Here is a 22,695-nt window from a genome sequence, read left to right on the forward strand (position 1 = left end):
TAAACAAAGGCAAAGCATATCCTGTGTCATGCAAGATAGTCTATTTGCAGATCAGCCATTTAGATGTTACAATGCTGAGAGTTAGGCTATAAGGACCACCTACAGCAGGGCAAGGACAACTGAATATTAACTGTGTAGTCTGTGTAAAAGCAAAATGGACATTTAATTAAGAATACAAGGAGATGATTTCACCTGTCCTCTCAACTAATTGACTATTTCAGTTTAACAATGAAGCAACACAAATGAGGCCAGCTCATCCTAAATGCAATCAAAGGAAAAAAAAATCCAGACATGTACACTAACCTTATTACTCAACTACATTTTATGCACTGACTGCAATTTTGAAATTTGAAATATTTCCCAAGAAACACCTGGAGACCTTGAGAATCACTGAGACAAATGTAGCGCCACATAGGAGTAAGCCTAAAGGAGGCAGTTTCTTGAAATCCAGAAGCCCACGTAGAACAAAATAATAAGCCCCTTAACAGTGTTCACTGTACTTCCACGCTTATAAAATTCAGGTAATATCAAATGCCCAAGTACCTTCAAACACCCTATATATTTCTACAATATATAATCATCTCCATCAGGGAACACTAACTACAGAAAACAGTACTTTTAATTCTTTTTCGCAGATCAGAATCTGAACTAGTTTATGTGCAGTTGCATAGATGTAGTCTGAAAGGTCAAAATTTCCTTCCCAAAGTCTTAACATCTGTATCTGAACACAACATTAATACATTTGTATTGTATTTTCCTGTTCATTTTACATTAGAATAAGGCAATATTTGGTTTGTAAATTTAACATACAGACCAAGGCTAAAGCACTTAATGATCAGGGGAGGTTCCTGATGACTAAATAAAGGCAATGATCCTCACCTCACAACTGTCACGTCTGGCTCAAAGAAGGGAGGATCTAGGACACTGTAGGCCAGTCAACCTAACCTCTGCCCCTAGGAAGGTTATAGAGCAAATTTTCCTAGAATCCATTTCCAAGCACATGAGAAGATGACAGGGAACAGCAGCATGTATTTACCAAGGGCAAATCACGCCTAATGAACCTCATTGCTTTCTACGACAAGATGACTACCTGTGTGAACAAGGTGAAAGCAGAGGACGTCGTATACTTTGACTTTAGCAAGGTCTTTGGCACAGAGTCCCACGAAGGTGGGCAGAAAAGTCCAACCAGGGCCCAATTGTTAGTGATGTCCCCAAAGACTGATATTGGGGCCAACATTATATGTCCTTAGCAACCATCAGGACAATAGGACAGAATGCACACTCTGGAAGTTCACAGATTACATGCTGAAAAGAAGGGCTGTTATTCAGAGAGACAGACAGACTGGGGAGGGAGGAAGGCTGACAGGAACCTCGTCAAGCTCAATAATGGCAAGCACAAAGTCCTGCATCTGGAACAGAATAACCCCGTGCAGACAGACAGACTGGGGACCAATAAAATAAATTCAATTAGGAGTAAGAATGAGACAGATTGACTGACCAACCATAAAATAAGATCTAGAAGACAGTATTTTCCATAATTAATCCTAATTCTTCTACCAGTTTATCACACAGCTCTTAGAGTCAATTGAGCTTTCTCTTTCCCAGCAAATTCTATCAGTACCAGCTAAGTCATCTGATTCAACAGCAGATAACGGTTCCCCCTACCTCCTTCTACCACAGACTTAAATTCCTATTTTTGTTGGAAAGTGCTGTAATTCATTAGTATGAAATGATGGCAAGCAGTATGTCCAGAAAGATCATTCCCTCAAACATTGAAACTGAAACACACCAAATGCCAGCAGTTTGGTAACCTTGGATCTAAAGAGAAAATATGAAGTCTGTCTTTCAAATCACAGGACAGTAGATAGCAAATATGGGGGGCGGGGGGGAGGGAGGAAATGGAGATAGAAGCTTTACCATAAATCTATGTTAGGCATGCTTCAGATTGTAATTACCATAGGTAAGGATAAGGGGAAAGGGAAATAATGGTATCAAGGTAAAAATTACCTGATGCAAAACAGCAAAAGAAAGGAAACACAAAGTAAGGGAAAGATCAGCTACTTAATAGGTGGATGCCAAAGTCATCATTTCAACTATCTACATAATTTCTGAATAAAACAAGATTCCATTAAAAAATAAAAACTGTTAAAAAGAGGTCACAGAGTGTGTTAGATTTGGGAAGAGATTACAGAAAAGAGTCAACCAATGTTCAAATACAAATTTCAAAGAATAAGAATTTAAGACTACTTAAGAAAACAGGTCCAAGTAGCAGATTTGACAAGCAACTAGATAAGATATTTAAGAGACATACAGATACAGTGTACTTTTAGCAACTTTCTAAACTTGAGCAACGAAGGACATACGCACAGCCACTATTATCTTTTTCTAGGTCAGCAAGAACTCAGTGTTGCAGTTGATGTCTTAAAGTCAGCACTGGCTAAGATGATGCGTTGCTCTCATTTTGCTGTCTATGTGCTAACCCAAATTTCTTAACAAATAACTAAGCTACTGCACAGGAAATATTCCTCTAACTCTTGACTTTTTGCAACTGGGGAAGGGGGGGGGGGGGGAGGAGCAACACCCACACGTGCACTTTGTTAATGACACTGCAGCCATGAGGTCTGCAGTAAAACTAGATTACATGTCCATAGGTGCCTATAATAAGGAATGCAAGAAAAAAAAAAAACACACCCACTTTTCTATGCTGAAGTGGGTTGTATACATATAAACTATCTATCTACAAGTAAATAACAAATCACTGCTCTGCATTCAGTAGTCCAATAATCAGACTTACTAAGAAGCTGCATAAAGGGCTACCTGACGTTAGAAAGACTAATTTACTAGAAGCTCCCTTCTCTTTCAAGGACAAATGACACCATATAAGAAAATTAAACTTAAAAATGAACTTAAGAGTTTTCTTTTCTCCACTTGCTAGGTTCTAAAAGTAACTGCCAACATCTTGCAGAGAGACATATTACATACAGCAGTCTCTCTCAAGCTAAATAGTGAATAAATATAAGATATTTAGTGAATAAATTAGTGAATGCCTGATATGTCCTCCTTTATCACACTAGTCAAATCCCAAAAGACATCCAAGATCTACAGTAACTATAATAGGGAGAGCAAGAGTTGAAGAGTGCCATCAAAATATACAGCAGCTTTTTCACTTTATTAGCCAATGATCTGCTGCAGGCATTGGTAATTAAAAAAATATATACATACCTTTGCAAGACGAAGCTAAGGCAGTGCAGGACTGAGCTTATGACATTTAAGCAAATCTTCTCAGAACAAGAATGCTCCTCAGTGCATATGTACATTCAGTGCATTCACTCTGCAAGTTTCATTAGTGTGGAAATCACAACTAAAACAGTTCCTAAAGCACCGTAACTTGCTTAGGTACAAGTCTTGCCTATTCTGGGCAAGTTATAAACACAACCATGTATAAACAAAAGTTTCTTATGCACATTGACATTATAATTAATATTTTTCAGGCAACCACTTTCAGATAATTATGTTTATAAGCTCAATACATAAGAAAGCTGTTTCTTTATAAAAATCCCTGCTTAATTGACCTGCAGTAACTTTTGTACCATGCACTTGTTTTAGTAATTATGAGTATATCACACACCCTTACATCTAAATGAGGATAAATGGCGCACTAGGGACCACAAACATCCTTATCGCAGTAACATTAACAACAGAGAGGTATGCAAGATAACAAAAATAACACAAGTGACAAACTTAAACATGTATAGTCCATTTCCACTGTGAACATGCAATAGTTTTTAAAATTGCTTTCATAGTTTTGAGAAAGCAGGGATAAGTAAGAAAGCAAGAGCAGTAGAACAAGCCAGAATCAAGCCAGCTGACAGAAGAATGTTAGTAAAAAAGTGTATTATGAAACAAAAGTACTGACAAATAATCATGTTGCTCTTTGCCAGAACTGTAACTGCTAGCCACTACATTTGAGAAGTAAGCTGCATTAGCTTAAACCCTAACTTTGAATACATATTTTTACTTCTGTTTCACAGTCTGTGTGTGCTTCCAACACTATCAGTTATCAGATACAAACGACAAATGAAAACTCCTAGCTTTGGGACATGACCACAAACAAAGGATAAGTAACAGGGAACGCTGCAAGCGTGGACACTCCCAGGATGAAAGTCCAAATTCACCTGAAACTAAAACTGACTTCAGATAGAGAATTCAGTTCAAAGTTTTTTCTGACCGCTAAGATGCACATGGAGATCTGCTAAAAGCCTCCCATAATTTGTTAATACAGTATTAAGACAGAAACTAGCTTTTAGGGTTCTTAATTGAAGACTCAAAAGAAATGATGGAAGACTGGTAAGATCACTTTGTACATAAACCGAACTGAAAGAAGAGGGAAAAAAAGGAAAGAGTCATCAGTCATCATTGTAACGTGATGATCACAAATCTGTGAATTGGTAGGAAACATGAAACAAGGGTACAGGACTTCTAAAGATGGAAGTGAAGACCTGTTCACAAAAATAAAGCAAGAAGCAGCGTGTAACATTCCTCCCCTCTTCTCCCACACTTACCCGACTACCTGAACAGCATCATTAAGATAGGGATCAACTATCATCTCCTTTGAAATATTCCAATCTCCATCCGCAGCGATGATGCCAATGTTCCTTAGACCCAGTCTGTCCAAAGACTGTCGAAGTACCTTAGCAACAGACAATACCACTTAAACTACAGCCTTAATCTATGAGGCAACATGAAAATAAAAGATTGAACATAATTTAAAAACTGTAGAAGGAATCATTGGGAGCATTTGTCTTCAGAGTAAAATGGATAAGAAAAAAATCCCATTTTTCAAGGAAAGCCATAACAACAACTACAATAAACTTACTGGCACAAGCATTATTTTTAACATGACAGGGTTATCTATGACATTCAGATATCCAAGTGATGAGAAGGCTGCTTTTTTTTCCATGCAGTGGCTTATTTTGATACAACAGGTATATATACACAAACACTCCAGTCAGGCACTCTTAACATAATGACTGCATCCTTTGCATATAAGTAATTCATTACATATGAGTAATGGATTTATCTCAAAGTCAGTTAACCTAATAATGATTACTACCTGGAGTTTAGAGGTGGACGTACCTCTGCAAGTGATCAGAAGTGACAGTTAACCCTGATCCCCAAAAGCACATGAGAAAATAGGACTGAAGTTTTGAAATAGAAAAGACCTTGTAGCCATGTACGTACGCAAGCATAAGGAAGACTTTTTCTAATCACCTGAAGATCAGCAGGAATGAATTCCTTAAAATGATTTATTCTAACAGTCCTCCAGCAACGTGAGGGCGAATAGGGAGTATTTCTATTTTGACACATACTCAAATAAGGACACAAAGCAAAATCCAAGCATTGGTAGCAATAAGCACTAAGATCGAAAGAACATGAAGTATAAAAAAAGTAACAAAGAAATTTTATATAACTGCTTGAAACCCTCAAAGGATGATAAAAGTTTACCAGAAGAAAAATTTATAATGGTAGAAACACGTACAGTAAGGTCCTTGCAATTCTAAACTTCCTAGCATGAAACTGCTTGCTGAATATCCCTTAATCAAAAAAAACGTATTTCAGATCATAAGTTGTTGATACATTTTGAGAATACTAATAGATATAATTAACAATACGATACCAAACTTTGATTTTTTTTTTTTTAAATAAGCATGATTTTAGTATAGTTTCCTCACAACTGCAAAAGCCACAGTGATGCTAGGTGAATGTTGCAAACCTATCAATTTAACCTTTAGGATACCCCTAAACTCCCTCTTACAAACCTGGAACATGTTAAAGAATGAATACATTAGAGGTGTTTTAACTATTCTGATTTTCGTCTTAATTAACTTTCAGTGCATTAAGTCAAAGTTCTTCAGTAACCAGAAGAGATCAGAAGTAAACATGTTTAACATTTCAGAACTCTGAAGATAACTCTAGGTTATTTTGCCTTCATAAAACATTGCAAAGAGTTAGATCTCAATATCTATTCCTAAAATTTGTCACATATCTTTTCTTAAACGTGGGTGCTAACTGCCTGCTTCTAGACCCAAACGACTGTACAATTGAAAGACAGACCTTTACCAGTTCATTGATAAGAAGCCTTTGAAAAAAATCTATGCATGTGTTTGATTTGGTTGGGAAGAGAGAGATTGGAGAAGACGTGCAAATGGATAAACCACACTTCTGAAAGTAAAGATTTCAGAGACAAAGTTAACTAATCAAAATCCCAGGGAGCCTAGGCTTTTGAAGCTGTTTCCCACAATATTTTCATAGCTGAAGTCCAGACTGAATACCTTACAATCTACCACAAGTAGGAAAATTGCTATAAGAGACGAGTGACAGTGATCAATCCACTGAAATAAAAAAAAAAAATGGAAGGATTTCTAAGGTAAAATTCAGAAAGCACTGCCACAGATATGATATTAACATAACATTTTTCTTAAAGACTTCATGACAGAAAGTACATCCCTCAAGTTTGTGTATGACCCCAAGCAAGGAAGAATTTGGCAAAGTAGAACAGCAGCCTGAAATTATTTATTCATAAATGATTTTGATCTAGTATAACATAAAGGCAGTAGTACATGTAGCTGTGCTGTATGCAAACTACGTGGAAGCTCTGCTTCAGCTCTGCTGAAATGGTTTTGGGGGTTCTAGTGGTTCACTAAGAGAAGATACTACTATCTTGCTGCTCAGAAGGAGGGTAAATTGCAGCAGGTTACATAAACAGCACTGTATACAGAACACATTGAGTAATCAGGAGGAATTCCTTAAACAGTGAAGGCCTCAGCAGAACCCTGTACTCATTTTTGAGCAGCCTATTTCTAGAATGATTTGGATTCTTTTTAACTGTTCCACAGAAGAGATAAAGAGTTAATAAAACATGACCTACAAAGAAAAGTTGTCAAAACCAGTGCTGCTTAAGAATAGAAGACTAAGAAGATATGACAACAATATTCAAATACCTAAAGGATCTTTGAAAGAGGAAGGACATGATTAGTTCTCTGAAGCAACCAGGATCAGGAAAAAGATAACATCCAAAGCACATATAGCAAGATTTAGGTTAGCTCAGAAAAACTACTTTAAAATAGAGATAGTTCAGCAGAACAAACTTACTAGAGATTGCAGAACTTTCATGTGGAAAAATAAGTATCCAGGACACAGTGCACTCCATAACAACATATGCAGAAGGGTCTCTGGGTCCCTCCACCCCATATTGATGCTTATATAAAACCATTCATTAAACTTTAGGGTTAGTTTAAGATGACAGTATCGAAAAAAATATAACTCTGAAAGAGGAAATCATAAGCAACAGAATCATTTCTCTCTCATATTTTTTTCCTACTTAATAAGAAACATTACTAGAGCCTCAGTGGCTGAAGTAACTAAACTCGCTGTTCTTAGAAGTAAAAATTTAGTAAGATAACCAAGAACTCTATACCAAGCCGATCTATACCATTTATTGATGAGACATTACAACCAACAACAGTACACAATAAGCCTTTTTCAAAATAGCTGACTGCAAATAGAACTATCATGTTGTTCAGAAACTAGATGCCACGCCACACTGCAGAGTGTAAGAGAAACAGATGTTAAATAAAAAGCCATGTCATATACTAACCATATATCCAAAAACATATACCGGGGAGAAGGCTGGCACTTTTCAGTAACTACCTTGGTGATTTTGGGCTCAATTTTTAAACTAAAATTTTAGCTTTAAAAGCTAAAAGCTTAGTTGAATTCAGTAGTATTTAAAAAGGTAACCAATAAAGTGCTGCATCTCCACAAACGAACTGTTCTCCACATTCATTCTCCCCCTTAGGAAGCCAAGGCAAAGAGATGAGAAAGCCTCCAAGTGGCATTATATGGGACTGGGCTGCAAAGTAGAATATTTCTTTTTCTTACACGGTACACAGAAAGCCAAGAAACAAGTTTAAAAAAGCCAATTAGTGATACAGTGAAATCAATCTCTTCAATAATTCCTTTTACAAAGGGTTCAAGTTTCACAGCCTTTCCAAGCAACATAACATGTATTCAGTGAACAAAATTCACAGCTCAAAAAAAAAAAAATTATCTACTTATCTTTCATCTTACTTGTATTCTTACTCCAGTCAGAAACAAATGCTTCGCCTCCTGGGGTGTGGTTTTTTTGCTTTTATAACATACATAACAAATAACAAGGGATTTATACTTGAAACTCTCTCATATCTTCCCCTCTGTCCCTGTCAGCACAACTTACCTACAGCTAAGATTATCCCTTAGGAGACTATTAGTATCCTCAGTGATTTTTGCATTAGCCTATAGCCTGATTAATGAACCACCTTTTTTTTTTTTTTTTCCCCCCCTTTTTAAATATAGGGTCTAGGAACCCTGAAATCCACATTACCTGAGCTGGGGGCAGGGAGAACAAACAGAAAACTTATGGTTTTTGAGGGCTTTTTTTTAAAATAAAGGGATAGCACTATGAACGCTTCCTAGCCGCAAAAAAAAAAAAAAGTTAAGCAATGGTTTGTGCTGAACGCACATCATTATGGCACATTTTAAGCGTATTGTACACATGCTCATTGAACCAGTTTAGACAGAGATTTAAGTTCACCAGCAAAATCTGAACATCTACGCATCCATCAGAATTTTGTTACTGGATATGCCCAAGGAAAGAGACACCTTGATACAGGTGCCAAGATTCTCTGTTATCTCACACTTTAGTGTGAGATATTTGTGTTTTATTCAGAATGGCTTTTGTAAGTCACTCAAGAGCTTTAGCACTGAACTTCTGTTGACCAAGTCCAAAAGAAACTAATGGCCTAGTAACCTAAGGAAGTTCGAGTCTAGAAAATAACTTTTACAACAGTAGTTGTGGAATGAAGTATGGATAACAGAACTTGGTCAAAAAAGAGATGAGCCTTGGAAACTAAGTTACTGGGTTGGGAGCAGACCTGGTAAATTAAGTTAATATACATGGCCAATAACATATTTCTTAACAAGAAATCCACAAACCCAGCACAAAGTTTTCTGTCAGTGCTTCCTGACCTCCCTCAGTCAAAGGGGTGCCGTATTCATCTACTTCTTACTAGTAGGAATTAAAAAAGAATCCTTACAGGGCAGCATTCTCAGTTTTCACAAGTAGGTAGAATTTTTATAAATGCCAGTCTCAGAAAGATACTTAACTCATGAAAAGATACTTAAACATGACCCTCCAGTAAGACCAAAAAAGTTAACTGTTATATGTCATTTCCTGTATTATTCTACTAAAATCAAACATTGAACAAAATAGGCATAAAGTTGCCAAGAACAAGTGATGTGACTAACATCATTCAGCGTACACAACTGCAAGAACAAAAAAATTCAGCAGTCATTCCATATGCTTAATTTAACTTTGATTTGCTTTAAGAGGAGGTACCGTTATTGCCTCTTAACCTCCAAGCAGCAGCAAGGAACTCAATATACTTAAGATTCCACTTCAATATAAGATACCCCAAACAGAAGTGAGCTTGAGGAGGGGGGGGGGGGGGGGATGAGGAGAAAAGGTGAAGGGTTAGTGATATCTCAACATTGAATATATGAAATGTTGTGTTCTCTAAGTGTTTTATTTTAACTTTGTATTTTATATGTATTTTAACTTTGCAGAAATCAACATGTTGTTTACTGAAAAGGTAATCAAACAATCTAACAAGAACCTTGAGTTTTACAGCAATAAGGTAAGGGTATTATATTGAGTGGAACTTTAAGCAGTTCTGGATCTTTAGCCTACTTATAACTGGCTCCAAGCCAGTACAAAGATGAATTTGAATGAACCCAGTGGCATCAATTGGAGTTTTCATTAAAAAGGAGGGTTCCATATGTACTTAGCATACACTGGCAGTTTCAGTTAAAGCATTTCAACCACATACACATGCACGTGACCTAGAGATCTGATTCTGTTAGCACTACACGGCTTTAACTATTCCAAAAAAAAAAAAAAAAAAAAGAGTTCAGTAAGTGAAGTACTTGCAGGAATCAATTAAGGTCCCTATTCCAGGCAAGTTCAGATAAGCTAATTGTTTATCTGTGGTAACCAAGACAAGCTCTAGAAATACATTTCACTCCAGAGATATGGAAAAAATACATACCTTGATATATTTGCTACTAAATGCCCTTTCATTCCATATCTATAAAGCAAAGATAAAAAGCTATTTAGAAAAACAGGATGTGTGAGTACGTAACGAAAGATTTTACATACAAGATTATACAATCGTTAATGAATCCCACTGTTTCAGCCTGCTAGAGGAGAGTGCTCCAGTTGGTTGTTATTAGCTCCCTGAAAAATTCTATATGAAAGCTCAAAATAGCTGCTCGTTTATCTGACTCTAAGGTCCACTGTCTGCCTTTTTGCTGAAAAGATCTGTAATGCCGTGAGAGCTCTACAGTGACAGCAGCGACAGCAGCTACAAGTTGTAGCGTAGCAACTGTTAGTGAACACTGTGAAACACATTGTGGCCCAAGACGTAGTCCTACAGAATGGACCATGTTGCCAATATTGACTAAAAAAAACACACACACTAATTCACATAGGACTACAATCTTATTTGAGTATAATGGAGAGCTCCAGCATAGCTTAAGTAAATAGACACACAAGTTTCTGATTTCTGCTGCTCCGGACTTCTGTCTTTATGGAATGCCTGTTCAAGGCAAACAGGTAAACACAGCTCAAAATTCAAAAGCTGAAATGCTGATTGTCTTCTCACCAAATACCCTGGCCAATAAAGGCAGAGTTAGAAACTGCCTTACTTTTTCCTCTGACCCACAGCATGAGCACAATGGCTCTCGTTCACCAGCAAAAGCTGAAAGTAACCTCCTGTAGATGTAGTCCCGAGACTATTGGATAGTTTCTCACAAGGGGGAGGTATCTGTTCAATGTTATCTGTTCAATGTTGAGCCTAGCGAACAGCCCACCTCTCAAATATGCCTAGAGCTCAGTACTTCTTGTTGGCTAGTTCTAGGCAATTTCTTTCAACGCGCATCTTCTGCCTACAGAAAACCACATAGAAATCAGTGGAGTTCAGGAAAAGTTAGAGGCTTGTTTCTTTGTAGGATGGAAGCACCAAAAGGATGTTTTTAGATCTTTCCCCAAGTGATAATATGATTGGCTCATTTCTGAAAAAGTTATGTATTGAAAGTCGCAGTTCATCCTATAATAACTGATGATATGTATTTTATAGCACATGCTGCAAGTCAAAATACCAGTAAAGGCTACAGTATAGAATGAGAATACTGTTAAAATTGTTTTGACAGTTTCTGAGCCCTTGCAGACTTCACTACTTTCCTGTGTTTCAGACTACACCCACAAAGAAATCAGATAATACACACTGTGAGCACACTGCCCATGGAAGCAGAACTTCGTCTTTCTTAGAAGTATAGAATTAAAAAGACCAAACACTGTGTCAAGTAACAACGTGGAAGCCAGACACTATTCAAATACTTAGTGTGCAGAACGGACCGTACCTTCTACTGTAAGAGCATAGCAACAAGAAAACTTGAAATAGCACCCCAACACTAGCAAATTAAGTGAATTTCAGAAGCATCACTGTGTTACCCAGAGTGCAAGACTGACACAGCTGAAGTAAATCAGCAACATCAAAGGGAACACATTCCAGAAGAGAGAGACACCAGATAAACCTTCTCCCATTACAGTGTATAGATTTTCTTTGAGGGATGGGAACCATAGCTTCAGGAGCTTCACTCTGGATTTTTACCTCTTCTGTCCTTTAAACAATTCTCTCACATGAAAACATTCAATAGCCTACAGTCAGTGATTCAGTAAGTGCAGAATTGACTTTAGAAGAATCTTATCCATATACATTTTCTTAATTAGGAGGAAAAAAAAAAAAAGTTAAATCTCAATCAAATAATCAACTTGAAAAATGTTTTTCCAGATTGTCTGCCTCTCCCTCTCACCTCCAGCTTAAGGCAGTTTTCTCAGACATTCCCTCACTACTTGCAGTACAGTGTAACTACTTTATAGTGTTACAGTGCAGTATATGCAATTCATACACCTCAATCTACTATAATGCAGGTAAAAATGGAATAAGATGTATGGGGCTGCCATTCAGCAAAATAGTGGCCATACTTATACCAAGAAGCCATGTTAGCTGACCTTCACAAGTTCTCGAGTCTTAATTAAAACCTTTTTGTCAGCTAGTAATCTCTGAAACTCAGGAAGAACAAGTTCGGCTAGAAATGACAAGCCAGAGTCTCAAACAGCTTTCAGAATTCTCAAATTCTCAGGAAACTTTGTTCTAGAATTGCAAGGTTTGCTGCCTTGCAAAATCAGTATTACTGCAGAAATACTGAGAACTAACACTGTCTCTGGCTTTTCACTTACGCTGGAGGAAAAAAAAAAAAAAAAGCCAAAACTGTAATCATGTAACAATTGCTCTCCTTCCTCTCCCCTCCCAACCCACTGCAATCAAAGAGAGACAAGACCAAGAACTTAGGAATAAAGATGATAAAAATTATGCAGGTGATTTTGCATTACTGACCCCAATATAATCAATGTCCAAATCATGATATTGTTTGGCTCCTAATATCCAGGAAACGATGTAGTAAACAGTGACATCTGGATAATCATAGGGCCAATTCTCACCCTTTCCTATCCATGCAGGAAATGTCCAAGGTAATCCTGGAAAGACAGAATAAGCAAATGAATAAGGTAATTAAGGAGATGTTCTGAATTACTCAGTAAGCTTCAGTACCTAGCTATAGCTTGTCCTGCCTAGAAAAGGGGCAGATACACACTCCAAGTCCACATACTTACAAGGAAGACAATAAAACAGAGTGTATTTAACCAGAGAACATATTGTAATATCAATTATGATCAAACATTAATAGCTTTTTTTTTTTTTAAACTAAATCCATTATTACTACAGAACAATTCACTATGTACAATCTTCCTATCATGCAAAATCAGCTCTTACAGGTCTAACATTCTGAAGGCTTTAGGGTAACAGTTCACACAGTTACAAACAAAGGATCAATGCTGAACACCAAACGCTGTTAATATTCTGAATATGACTTTCAAAAGAAGTGATGATCTGATCATAATACTGAAAAAAGGCTAGAACCATGAAAAAGCATTCCTGAGACTCAGTTTACTGGATCTTGCACTAAATAAGAACAATAAATTAACCTAATGAGATCCTGCTACGTTTTCAGCTGATTCTGTATAAGATATCATAGGCTAATTCAAAGGCAAACCCTCCTTCCTTTGTCAACAGGCTGGTGTGGAGGAAGAAAGAGGTTGTTATTAATCACAGTTAATCTCAAATGGGTAAGATTACTGCTTGCCACAGTACTTGTCTAAAAGAACCCAACCGGAAAATCCTGCACAAAGTCATGCCTAGTAGCCATTTCAAAATAAACATTACAAAATATCGTTCATACTAACCCTTCATAGTAAAAGCACAATAGATGATCAAGTTAACTATATGAAAACCAGAAGAAAGAGGCAAGGCATATTTATTTCTCGTCTGGTTGCTAAATTATTATTCAAGTAGCTTAAGATGAACATAGACTAATTTAGACAGAAGTGCACAATCAAATGATGCAGTATATTTTTTTTAAATTATATTACACAGTAAGACACCCTGCCCTGTAGATTGCTGAAGTAGGGCTTGCAATCACAAAGGGACTTGCTTATTAAGATTATAGTAAGTTCTGCAGCCACTACTAACACATACAAAAGGGAAGCAGTTGTATACTACATAAAGGTATTACGAACAGCATAGAACACTTATTCCATATTTGTATTTCACAAGACACACACAACTCAAAAATCAAAACAGGCAGATAAGAAAGTCCTCCCAGAACTCAACTGCACACAAAAGGCAAACAAATCAGAAAACAATATGAAGACAATATATTTGGGGGGGGGGGGGGCAGAGTTATGGATTTATTATAAAGACACATACATGAATTGGTTGCATATATGGTTCATATACTTGTATTTTCTGTATATTTATTTTTTCTGTCCCTCCCCACTCCCAAAACTTTTTTTTTTTTTTTTAAAAGATGTTATTTACTATTCGGAAATGCAACTCTTGTGACAGATCATTTATGTTCATTATTTTATTTAGGTGATAAAGTCTAAGCATTAATGTCACTTGATGCAAGCAAACAGAGAGTCACAGAATGTTATGCTACCCTAACAGAACAGAACAGAGCATCTTTAAGTGAAACACGAAAGCAAGCAGACCAAATTCTATAGATTCTACTTTTTCTACCGCAACATAAAAACACCTGCTCATTAAAACTAATATGCTAATTAAGAATCAGGTATGCAATTGATTAAAAAAATAAAAAAATTGAAAAACAGAAAACTATTTGAAGCAATTTACCAATCAGTTTAATTTTGGGATTCCTCTTTTTAGCCTCTTTCATCAGCCACCATTCATAGCCCCGGAAGTAGTTCTCATCATTTTCATAGTGCATGTGGGAGGGCTCAGTACCATCTAGGAAGGAAACAGGCAGCTCACAATTAGCTTCTGTGTCATAAGGTACTACACATTATAGTTTTCTGTATTGCTCACTGCTATAGCATTCAAGCACATAACTCCAATATGGTTCACACATTCTTTGGTATGTAACTCAAAGCAAAATGAGTAGCCGGAGGGAACAGGCAAGATATGCCATCCTTCATCCTTACAAACTTAGATCAAGTACAACACAAATCTAATTTTTGTTATTTTTTAAAGGTCTCTTTTTGCATCAGAATGCTTACTGGACGTTTTCTATCGCTAATTATGACAACGCTAAATCTATATTCATGATTATCTTCATCCAAACAACCACTATGAAAGCTACAGTATTGGGATCAGCAGGAAAAAAAAAATACTCATAGCAAGTATAAGCAGCAGGTTATATCTAAATCAAAAAACAGATGCAAGAAGTTTACAGTTTGTTCCCTCTGTGGAAGGTAAGCCTGGAGGAGAAAAGACAGGATTGTTATGAAGTTTCACAGTGACAGGAAATTGTAATTTTATAGCTAAAGATCTAGTTTATAATTTCTGTGGTGTTCTGTGACTGCAGGAAGTCTTCAGATTTGAAGGCTACGCAATGAATTCATTCAGAAAGAGGTAAACAAACTAGAAAGGTGCCTAAGTGTTGCATAGGAAGTCACTATACATTAAAGTCAATTAACAGCTTGTGCACCCAACTGCAACAATTACTCATGCTATGCTACGCACTCAATTGTTACAGAGGTCTCCTCTAATCAAAGTACGTATTTTTATGAAGACTACTGAAATGGCACATTTCATTACAGAAAGTTGGACTCTTTTTTCATCTTATCAATGCTTGATTATATGTCTCTGGCAAGTAGAGATTCCAAATAAGACAACCAGTAAGTTCCAAACCTAGACTCCTGATCACAACACCTCTGAGGTCAGAATAACAGCTAGAGTCGAGTGTGATAAGACAGACGCTCCTTAGCGTTCTCCTTCTAAGAGCTGGAAAGTCACAGCACAACATACGTAACATTCCTCTTAGCCAGCAGCAAGAGAGTTTCCTGACAAGGTTTGTGCACGTGTAAATACAATTTCATTTTCCTCCGACCAGCACTTTGTTGACTGAATACTAAGCTCTTAAACAGTATAATACTTTTCCTTATGTCAATTTTCTTAAATAAACCAAAACACTGAAAAACAACATGTAACTAGACAAACACAGACAGTATAAAAATAAAATGCCCAATAACTAGAAAACATAGCAGCTTTTATTAACTGAGCCTGCTTAAGTCAATTCTTTACAAAAGTTACTCTGGAGCAGGGGAAGGAATATAAACAGTAGTCTAGTCTGCTTCTTAGCTTTTCATCACAAGCAGACAAGCCGTTACTAAACACATATTACTTAGTATGTTTACATACAGGACAAGCTGCAAGTTAGGCAAATTAAACCAATATATTTGCATTCTAAATTGGAGCCAGGAAAAATAAATAGTGCATACTGTCAGTCAATATCACTTAAAATGCAGTGGCTCATTAAATCAAAGAAACTTCTGATCAGCTTCTGATCCGCTGGTTTTACGTTTTTATGTTTTTAAAAGAGACTAACTACCTCACTCTATGCAATTTTTACAGTTTGTATTGCAAAACTGGTGCTTGAGAAATACTCCGCAATTATGAATACTATTACAGCTTCCCTGATCTTGGGAAAGAAAAAAGAGCTCATTCTGCTCTAGAATGCAACCTGTTAACGATATTATAAAGAGAACAGTCTCCAGAGTGTTAGTGCAAATTTCTCTTCTACAAGCTAGCAGACATTGTTTTGGATATATTTGTCCAACTCCGAAAACACTATGGAGCATATCTCTATGCTTCAGTTAGAAGTCAAGTGTGCTGGACCAGGTGGTTAAACTCATACAGTGTTACTTACTGCATCACTGAAATGAGAAATTAAATCCCGCTCCCACAGAATCCATACCTGTCGATTGTCCATCACCTCCAATCTCTACTTTCAGGATATGTAAAGAAGCACCAAAATTTGGCTAGAGGGAAAAGAAAAAAAAAAAAAAAAGAAAGTGAGAGAGAGAGAAACAGATTCCTGCTGTTGACAAGACAACTACAACAAATAAGCATACAATATTGAAGATGCCATCAATTCAACAGTATTACTTTTTAAGCATACCCATTGAGACTATAAGAAATTCCTCTCCCAAAGGGAACTGAGCACAACAAATAGAACAATTTACGTTTAGCCAGTTTTACTGACTAACGTCCAATTAACTACACTTGGTTAAGCCAGAGAAAACATTGAAGAGACCCTAAAGTAGAACATGGGCTACATGAGGAACACAGCAGTATTTTTAACCTTATTAGAATTCGTTTTTTTGTTTTGTCTGTTTGTTTTTAAATCGAACAGTTAGAGTTATTATCTTTGTAAAAAATTTATTCTTTGGTGTAAAGGGCTACACTGCTCATGTGAAACCAGCACATAAAGGGGTCAGAAATAATCTGCTGGCTACAGAGGGAAAGATGGAGCGGGTGCGTGCATGGGTGCGTGTGTCCGTATGTAGAAAAAAGCACCTGAACGGAAAACAAATAGCCACCTAACTCACAATCTTGTTTCCTTGGCATGTGACAGAACATAAAATTTGAACACGTATAAAGTGATCCTGTTCCTAGAACGTTCTTCTGTTCATCAGCAGTTTAAAGCCAGAATTTACAACTAATCATTGTATTTAATAATTGGTCTCCTCCATGGAATTGTCTGATTCCAAGTATAATTTTGGCATCCAAAAAAAAAAAGTATGATGTGAGAATGCACTTCATAAAACCAAAATAAAGATTATTAATGTACCTGCTGCATAGCTGATTCCTTGTTTGTTCTACCAGATTTTGTGTGTGTTTTTTTTTCTTTTTTTAAATAAGAAACAAGTATTCTCTATTTGCCACCTCTCTTCATGCCATTTTGGATTTTACACTTCTAACACATTCCCTCTTCCATCGCCATCACAAAAGTTGACTGACAGATTAAAATACAAGAAGGAGGAGGAGAACAAGGCTTCCTCCCAGGTATCTCATGACAGTTTAAGAGGTTTTGGTAAAAGAACATGTCTAAAAACTCTCATGACCTCTCAGCTAGACCTTATTTGACCAAATGCTTATTGATTCCTTCAGAAAACCCAGATTTGTAACATGTGACTTCAATATATATATTTATTGATCCCCAACTATACATAATATCTTACTTCGTCCTTTACAATCGATTCTTTCAACTACATAGTAAATTATTTCCCTCCAGTCATCTGGATTACAGCTATTTAAAAGCGACATGTCATTCTCTTTCAGCAAAGTAATTTATAGTGCCAAAAGCAAGACAAGCTATTATGGTCCAGTGCAATAATCTTACCATATACCAAGTTGGGTAACACCATGAATTACATTTCACAACCAAAGCTACTTACAAACCAATACAGTGCATACACTCCTAAAGCACTGCACTTCGGCTTGAGACCAGGTTGGAAGAGAATTGAAACGAGGCAGTCTGTACAGTAGTTTTCACCTTAGGCAAATCTCTCTGTACTCCAAAAAAACAATATCATCTCAAAGACCCAGTTTACACTACCGTTATGACCTGCTAGACCCCACATTTTAGTCACAACAAGAATTTAACCCTAGCTGATTAAGCCCAAATAGATAATCAAGATATGCTGAAAGCAGGAATAAGAGGAATTTTAGTACTAATTTGAAGAAGCAGGCTTGATTATCAAAACCAACAGCTAAATATTGAAGGTTCTGATGAAAATTACTTCAGTAAAATTAAGTTTCATCATAACATCTATCAGATATTTAATGTTGACATTAAATTTAATGTCATTTAATGTTGATATTTAATGTTGTTGTTAATATTTAATTTGTTGCCAAATTCTTAAAGGAAGCGGCTCCTCCCTTTGGCTTCAGAGTTAACGCACTAGGCCACCAACTACTCTCGCTGTTTTCATACAGCATTGCACATAGTGGGATCAAAACTCTGCAAAGAGGTAGGAAACTTGATCTTCTGCAAGAAGAATATAAAAGGTTAATATATTTATCCTGCAAGAACGTACGCATGTTAATAAAATAATATAAGAAATTAGCTAAAACTGAAAAAGTATTTACCATGTATAAGACTTATATTTCATAACTCTTTGCAAGATTAGTAACTTAGTGACCTTTACAAAAGGAAATAGCGAATTATTGAGAGGACCAGGGTTTGCACTGATACATCTAAAGTTTTATCTACTAGAGCATTCCGCTCTTCAGCTAAAAAGCTACTCTACAACTTGCAGTCACTAACACAAGTTATTTCTTTTGCTATTTTCCTGCAATGTTCAAACATCAAGTCAAAAATCAACATTAAGTAGATGCTTTACAAAACAGTTTGTCTCATTTCATTTTCACTTGGCACTGAATACACTATAGGTGCTCCAACATTAGACAATAGGAAACCCTATATTAAATTAGAGACTGTTGTAGCAATAAAACAAACGTTACCTTGAACAGATAATCTAAAATCTGGGAGCGGTAAGGTTCTTGGTAGTTCACCAGGAGTCTAGACGTGGCCTAAAGTTAAAAGAAGAAAACAGAAAAATATGAACACTTAACTTCAAAATATATCTTGCAAGTAAATCACAGGTCGTCAGTCTAGGCATTCTCACATAGCTAACAAACCTACAGAAATAATCACAGCATCAGGAACCTGCTAAAAGTATGTTCTCATATTTCAAATTTACATTTCTATCTTCATAGACTGTAAACAGCTTGTACTCCAGTTACCCACAACTTGCTGCAAAGAAGAGAGTCCAGAGGAACACGGAAACAAAGGACAGAATGAGATCTCACGGACTTATGGAAAGCAAAAAGCAATTCCTCCTAGCATCGTTCCTCCGACTTGACTCAGAGCTCCTTGCCTTGGCTCCCGGTCCGCCGAAGGCGACGGGAGCTCCGGGGACACACCGGCACGAGGGCGAGCAAAGCCGCTCAGCAGCTCCCAGACTGGGCCAGAACCCAGGGGCGCTGGCCACCCTCATGGTGGGCTGCAGAAGAGCCTGAAACTGAGCTGCTGGCTCCTCCAGCGTTTCAAAAGCCGGACAGCAGAAGCCGTTAGGAGGAACTTCTGTGGGGGAAAACCCACCCTGGGTTTAGCTCTCCGCCACGTCGCCGAGGATGCACCCGGCCCTCGGCACCCAGAGGAGCGGAACAGGCAGAGCCACCGCGCAGCCGGTCACCGGCGGGCACAAAGCCGCCAGGCCGCGGCCCCGTCGCGGTCCCACTCGCGGCCCCCCACGGCACCCCTCAGAGCCCCCCTCCCCCCGGGGCCACGCACTTAGCCGCCAAACACCCGCCCTGCGGTGCGCCAGCCCTCTCCCCCCCGCACCTGCCCCCTCCGGCTGCCCCGCGCCGAGCGAGGCGGCGGCGCCCCCGCCCCCGCCCCGGAGAAGCCCCTCGCCCCCGCCCGCCGCTCACCCCGCCGCCGCTGACAGCCCCGATGCCGTCGAACCGCCTGCCCAGCCCGCGGCTGTCGTCCAGCACGTAAGCGGCCGAGGAGCGCAGGGCGGGGGCGGCACCGACCCCCGGGCCCCAGCTGCAGCCCAGCAGGAGGCAGCCCCAAAGCAGAGCCGCGGAGCGCCGAGGGAGGCCCGCGCACGCCATCCCGCCCTCTCTGGCCCGGCCCGGCCCGGCGGCAACCCGCTACCCGGCTCCGCGGGCCACGTGACCGCCCAACCTGGCAGTCACCTGGGAGGGGCGGGGCGTGAGCGCCCTGCGCCGCCATTTTTCTAAAGGGAGAGGCGGAGGGAAACCCGGCCCCGGCTTGAAGCCGGAGGTTGCCATTTTGAGAAAGGGCAAGGGAAGTGCCAAGAGGCGGGAAGCGCGCTGCCATGCTGGAATTGGGCAGTGAATAGCGAGTGAAGCTCTGCAGGATCCATCTTGGGCCTGGGAAACTGGGTGCGTGCTTCAAGACGTGCGGTGCCGCCGGGGTTTTACACGTTAGGGCTGGGCGGGGTTTGTCTGTGAAGGTGCAGGGAAGTTGCGCTTAGTACGGAATGAGCAGCCTGTTTGTAAAACCTGCATTCACAGCCCGATGCTTTCCTTTCTTGGCGAGCTCTGGCAAGGCACATCCATTTTCTCAGGAGCGGAACGCTGTTTCCCTGTAAAACCTCTCATTTCCAGGGCGCCACCAGCTCCTCGCACCCGCCTTCTATGACTCTCTTTGTCTCCTGGTCACCTCTCAGCCCCTCCTCAGGCTACCGCCAAATCCCTCATGTCATAGGCAACACTAGGCACTTTCTGGGAGAAAACTCTAGCAGCCTCAAGAAGGACCTTTGGCCTTTCGTACAGGAGCAGGCAACAGAGCTGGGAGCGGCTCCAGGGCATGGGGCCGGGCGTGCCGGGGGAGAGGGCAATCCCCAGGGCTTTCCCTGGCCAAACCGGTTAGCCCCAGCTAGCCCTGGGATGCACAACTGCGTCAGCAGGACCCCGGAGAGGGATCCTGAAACCGCGTTTGGGCTTGCACCACTACTGAGGCTGAAGCAGCTTTTCTGCTCTACAACATCCGTGCGATGCGCTGCCTTGCAACTGGATGAAAATGGTGATACAAAAAATACGTGTCAACAGGCTTCCATGAGGACAGCCGGGCTTTTCACCTAGCATGCAGCTCAGGAAAACCGTTCTGCTCAGATGAAGTCAGGAGACTGGTGGTCAGTTTGATTACCCTAGAAAAGTCCCTAAAGTAGAACTTTCCGACTGTTGGCCTCATCGCTTCGCGGAAACAGATGCTGATGTGCCTAAGGAAAAATGAGGCACAAGGAGACTGACATCGTGCAGCCTGTATTTTAGAGTTACAGAAAAGCCCAGGGTTTGCATATTTCTTTCCGTAAAGAATGTTGTTAATCTAGCCCCTGCCTCTCTTGACCATGTCACGGAGGAATCTAAGTGTCTCAGTAATGGCATTTCCTGACTAACGTTTCCTGTTTATTTCTTTTTTAACAACAATACCAAACACTCATAAAACAAATTGCACTTTACGGCAATATCAGGCAATAACTAATGAACCTGCTCACGCCCAAATAAGCTACACAATGTCATTAGTGCCTGCAGAAGGACAGGATGACTTCCTCAAGGCTACAGTGAGTCACTGCATAGAGGGAATTATGCTCATGGCTCCTAATCCATGTTTGTTCCAGCAAACTGTGCAGCTTTGCACACCGGGAATTTATGCTCAGGAAATGCTGCCATGATGTCACATTAACTGCTTCATTTTGATGATTTCTTAAATTAATAGATCAATGTATTCCCAACAGAAGGCTTCAGCTGTGGCATTCCTTCTCTTATTCACTCACAGGAGCTTCAGAAGGTCAGCTTTCAAAACTCGTATTTCCATCCTATGATAGGCTGAATGCCCCCCCTTCTCAACTAGTGCAGAATAACACTCTTACATCTATTTCTGTGGAAGGAAGAGGTTATTATGATGGGACTACGAGAACATTTCTTCTGGGTTGGGAATCTCAGCCTTGCTTTTTATCTGTAGGTTGTGTTTGTTTCTTTAAGTCTTTGTCCATACCCCAGGCACATGTGATCTGGACCCTTTGTAAACCCAAACATAGCCAATAAAAATACTGAGGGCTTAAACAAAACGTTCATCATTTCTTTTGTAGATAAGATAGTTTTCAGCTGTTAATGCTTTTCTATTTCAATTGTTCTTTCTCATACCACTCTAATCTCACACAAAACTAAAACGCTGTTATTCTGAGAGAAATGATTTGAGATACTGAGTGTATCTAGATCTCCAGAAAATGTGCTGCTTGTATCAGAAATAAAATCGTTCCATAATGATGCAGTCAAGAGTTGGTTTCTGCATACAGCTTTACTTGCAAGGATGTATAAAATGCATTCTTTCCCCTCTAGCTTCTTTTGATCCCTCAGACCCACTATCAATTGTTACGGAGTAGAACTATGAAAATATATTGACTAGATCTCTCTGTTTCTAATAAGGATAAAAATTGCTTCTGCCTCACTGCAACGTAGGAACCCTCAACAGAAGAGCAGAACTAGCCCGCTAGACATTGTTCTTAGTAGATACCATGTCAGGAAAAGGCAAATGGGAAGTGATAAAAAGAGTTTTTGTCTAATGGCTTTTCTGTTGGTG

The 22,695-nt window shown here is 39.1% G+C and overlaps 1 protein-coding gene across 4 annotated transcripts in view; it reads right to left on the reverse strand.

The window, feature by feature from the left end:
• GALC (galactosylceramidase) overlaps nt 1–20,299 on the reverse strand; it is a 42,440-nt gene extending 22,141 nt beyond the window's left edge. The window contains exons 1-7 of one of the 4 annotated variants that reach the window (XM_068946733.1): nt 20,016–20,299; nt 19,044–19,112; nt 16,492–16,555; nt 14,409–14,522; nt 12,555–12,694; nt 10,146–10,184; nt 4,563–4,690 (exon numbers count right to left, since the gene is read on the reverse strand). In XM_068946733.1, the coding sequence (XP_068802834.1) occupies nt 4,563–4,690; nt 10,146–10,184; nt 12,555–12,694; nt 14,409–14,522; nt 16,492–16,555; nt 19,044–19,112; nt 20,016–20,201 (740 nt within the window). In that variant the 5' untranslated portion in view covers nt 20,202–20,299. Of the gene's footprint in view, nt 1–4,562; nt 4,691–10,145; nt 10,185–12,554; nt 12,695–14,408; nt 14,523–16,491; nt 16,556–19,043; nt 19,113–19,459; nt 19,660–20,015 lie in introns of those variants that run through there. The other 3 variants (XM_009689847.2, XM_068946732.1, XM_068946734.1) reach the window with 3 other exon arrangements.
• Nucleotides 20,300–22,695: the final 2,396 nt, after the last annotated feature.

Source organism: Struthio camelus, chromosome 5 (assembly GCF_040807025.1).
Source record: "Struthio camelus isolate bStrCam1 chromosome 5, bStrCam1.hap1, whole genome shotgun sequence".
Taxonomy (NCBI): Eukaryota; Metazoa; Chordata; class Aves; order Struthioniformes; family Struthionidae; genus Struthio; species Struthio camelus.